This window comes from Pinus tabuliformis, chromosome 2_2 (assembly GCF_031772625.1).
Source record: "Pinus tabuliformis cultivar Carrire ecotype Pingquan chromosome 2_2, CPIR1, whole genome shotgun sequence".
Lineage (NCBI taxonomy): Eukaryota > Viridiplantae > Streptophyta > Pinopsida > Pinales > Pinaceae > Pinus > Pinus tabuliformis.
The window spans coordinates 157755405-157758030 of NC_142300.1; the positions used below are offsets into that span (position 1 = coordinate 157755405).

Genomic DNA, 2626 nt, shown 5'->3' on the forward strand with positions numbered 1-2626 from the left:
AACGTAAGCAACAAAGAAAATGCAAGATGTAAGGCTGGAGGAGGTAAGTATGCCCTCTGAAAGTCTAAATGAAAATGATATCATTGAATATTAGGGGACTTGGAGACCTCATCAAACCAAAGGTCATAAAATAATTAGTGAATTTGAGGAAACAACAGGTCTTATTTCTCCAAGAAATAAAACTAGCTGAAGAAGAGACCATGGCCTTGTCACAAACAAATTGGAAAAATAGTTTGGGACCTTGGGTGTAGCGCAAAGCTCTCAGGGAGATTTTGGATTGGGTGTCACCATCAATTAAAAAATAATTATAACTGATTTAAGTTGCCCCCTTCATATTTAATTAAGAAATTATAAAATCTGGATAAAATAATTGATAAAAATTTAGTCAAATATGTGATCCTGCACTAAAGTTCAGTGAATAATGCAATCGAGAACAATGTTATCACCATTTGGTTCCTTTTGAGACACCACTAGACTACTACCCTACTGCAAAGGAGCAACATCATGCTTGCATGAGAATGTCTCCACTTCATGCCAAAACTTCATGACAACAGCTGCAATTGCATGAGCATTTTTTCTTTTCTTCTGGTACAGGTCCTTTGTCCCAAAAAAGTCTCCATGACCTGTCTCTTGAGCTACCCAATGACTTATTTGAGCAGTTGCAGCTGTCTTCCAAAGCCTTTCCTGCATAGAACAAAGGAAGACATGAAGTAGTATATCACAAACATAAATAATGTTGTTATTTACACAATATTGTGAAGGTATTTACATTTGGCTATAAACAAAGTCAAAAAATCAATACGGAAAGCAGAAAAGCATTGCCACTGCATGAACCTGCATGAAATCATTAGCCATCCAAGACATTTCCTCAAGGACAAAATCCCAATGAGATTTCCTTCGTGGAGGCTTCATAAAAGGTTTTGAATTAGCAGATTCTGTGTTTTTTCTCAATCTAGCCTGCATGTCAAGCAAATTTGGCATTAAAACAATATTTCACAGCACAGCTAACAATGTTGAGATAGAGTAGTCTCCTATAGAATGAATATATTAAATATCTATTAAAAAGTTTGAAAGAATTTAACGATAAACCTCTGTACTTACTTTGATCAATTTGGCCTCTTCCAAAATGATATCTTCATGTGCTCTTTTTGCTGTTACCGATAAGTTTGAATTCTTCTCCTTTTCCAAAGGAAGAGCAACTCTTGGGTATTTACTACTCACAATACCAGATAAGCTGGTAACTTTTGATTGTGGAAGCATAGACATTTTTTGGGAACTAGATATGCCACCCACTTGACTCTCAACCTCCTTTTCCAGTACAGAAGAGGATTTTTTTTCCTTTTACATCCTGAATATTTGTGATCATCGGTACTAGCTGGTAATCCTTCTTCAGTCTTTATCTTAACATCAGTGACCCCTAAAAATTTATCTTCATACTTAGAATTGCCTCTTCTCCTCGTATGCAAATCCATATAATTTGATGAAGATGTTTCCTTTATATTGTCCAAACTTGTACTTTCTGGTGACCTCTCAGACGTTGAATGTTTCTCACAGGCACATTCATTAAAGTCATGTTTCTCATGTGTATGAGATGAATTAGTTCCTGATATGTTCATTTTGCCAATATCAGCTGTAGTTGTGGATGAACGATGTTGACTATTTTCCTGTTCAACATGTACATTCTTCTCATCTTCAATTATTCAACCAACATACCTCCTATTCAGACTCGGTTCCAATACAACAACATTCTCGACAAATTTATCTGTACCCACTTTATCGTTTGCTTGGCATGAAGTTTGATATGTATCTTCACTAACCACCATCGATGTTGCAGTGTTTCTTGGAACTAGGTCCTGAGCCACATTGACCTCTTTAGGATGCTGATGGCTTTGGATATTATTAGAACTTATATCAGCCTTAATGCCAATATGATTTCCTTCATTGTGGATATATTGTAGCATCCCTATGAGTGTCCTGCCTCTGTAGCCCACCCAAATCAGTTCCCAAATGGTTTTCATGCATAAGTGCTTCTGGCATACTTTGATCAATTTGGCCTCTTCCAAAATGATACCTTCATGTGATTTTTTTGTTGTTGCCGATAAGTTTGAATTCTTCTCCTTTTCCAAAGGAAGAGAAACTCTTGGGTATTTACTACTCACAATACCAGATAAGCTGGTAACTTTTGATTGTGGAAGCATAGACATTTTTTGGGAACTAGATATGCCACCCACTTGACTCTCAACCTCATTTTCCAATACAGAAGAGGATTTTTTTTTCCTTTTACATCCTAAATATTTGTGATCGTCAGTACAAGCTGGTAATCTTTCTTCAGTCTTTGTCTTAACATTAGTGATCCCTAAAAATTTATCTTCATACTTAGAATTGGCTCTTCTCCTCGTATGCAAATCCATATAATTTGATGAAGATGTTTCCTTTATATTGTCCAAACTTGTACTTTTTGGTGACCTCTCAGACATTGAATGTTTCTCACAGGCACATTCATTAAAGTCATGTTTCTCATGTGTATGAGATGAATTAGTTCCTGATATGTTCATTTTTCCAATATCAGCTGCAGTTGTGGATGAACGATGGGACTATTTTCCTGTTCAACATGTACATTCTTCTC

At 36.1% G+C, this 2626-nt stretch overlaps 1 protein-coding gene across 1 annotated transcript; it reads right to left on the reverse strand.

Annotated features, from left to right (window-relative positions):
- Positions 1-459: 459 nt before the first annotated feature.
- On the reverse strand, positions 460-1790 carry LOC149191900 (chromatin modification-related protein EAF1 A-like). The gene is made up of 3 exons (XM_089406278.1): positions 1102-1790; positions 835-957; positions 460-684 (listed from the first exon to the last, which is right to left on the reverse strand). The coding sequence occupies exons 1-3, from the start codon at positions 1264-1266 to the stop codon at positions 484-486; spliced, it is 489 nt and encodes a 162-aa protein (XP_089262404.1). The 5' UTR covers positions 1267-1790; the 3' UTR covers positions 460-483.
- Positions 1791-2626: the final 836 nt, after the last annotated feature.

Coding starts and splice junctions, on each gene's coding strand:
- LOC149191900 (XM_089406278.1), bottom strand. CDS start 1,266: ATGTCTATGCTTCCACAATCAAAAGTTACCAGCTTATCTGGTATTGTG. Junction 958..1,101: donor AAGAGGCCAAATTGATCAAA/GTAAGTACAGAG, acceptor CTTGACATGCAG/GCTAGATTGAGAAAAAACAC. Junction 685..834: donor TGGCTAATGATTTCATGCAG/GTTCATGCAGTG, acceptor TGTTCTATGCAG/GAAAGGCTTTGGAAGACAGC.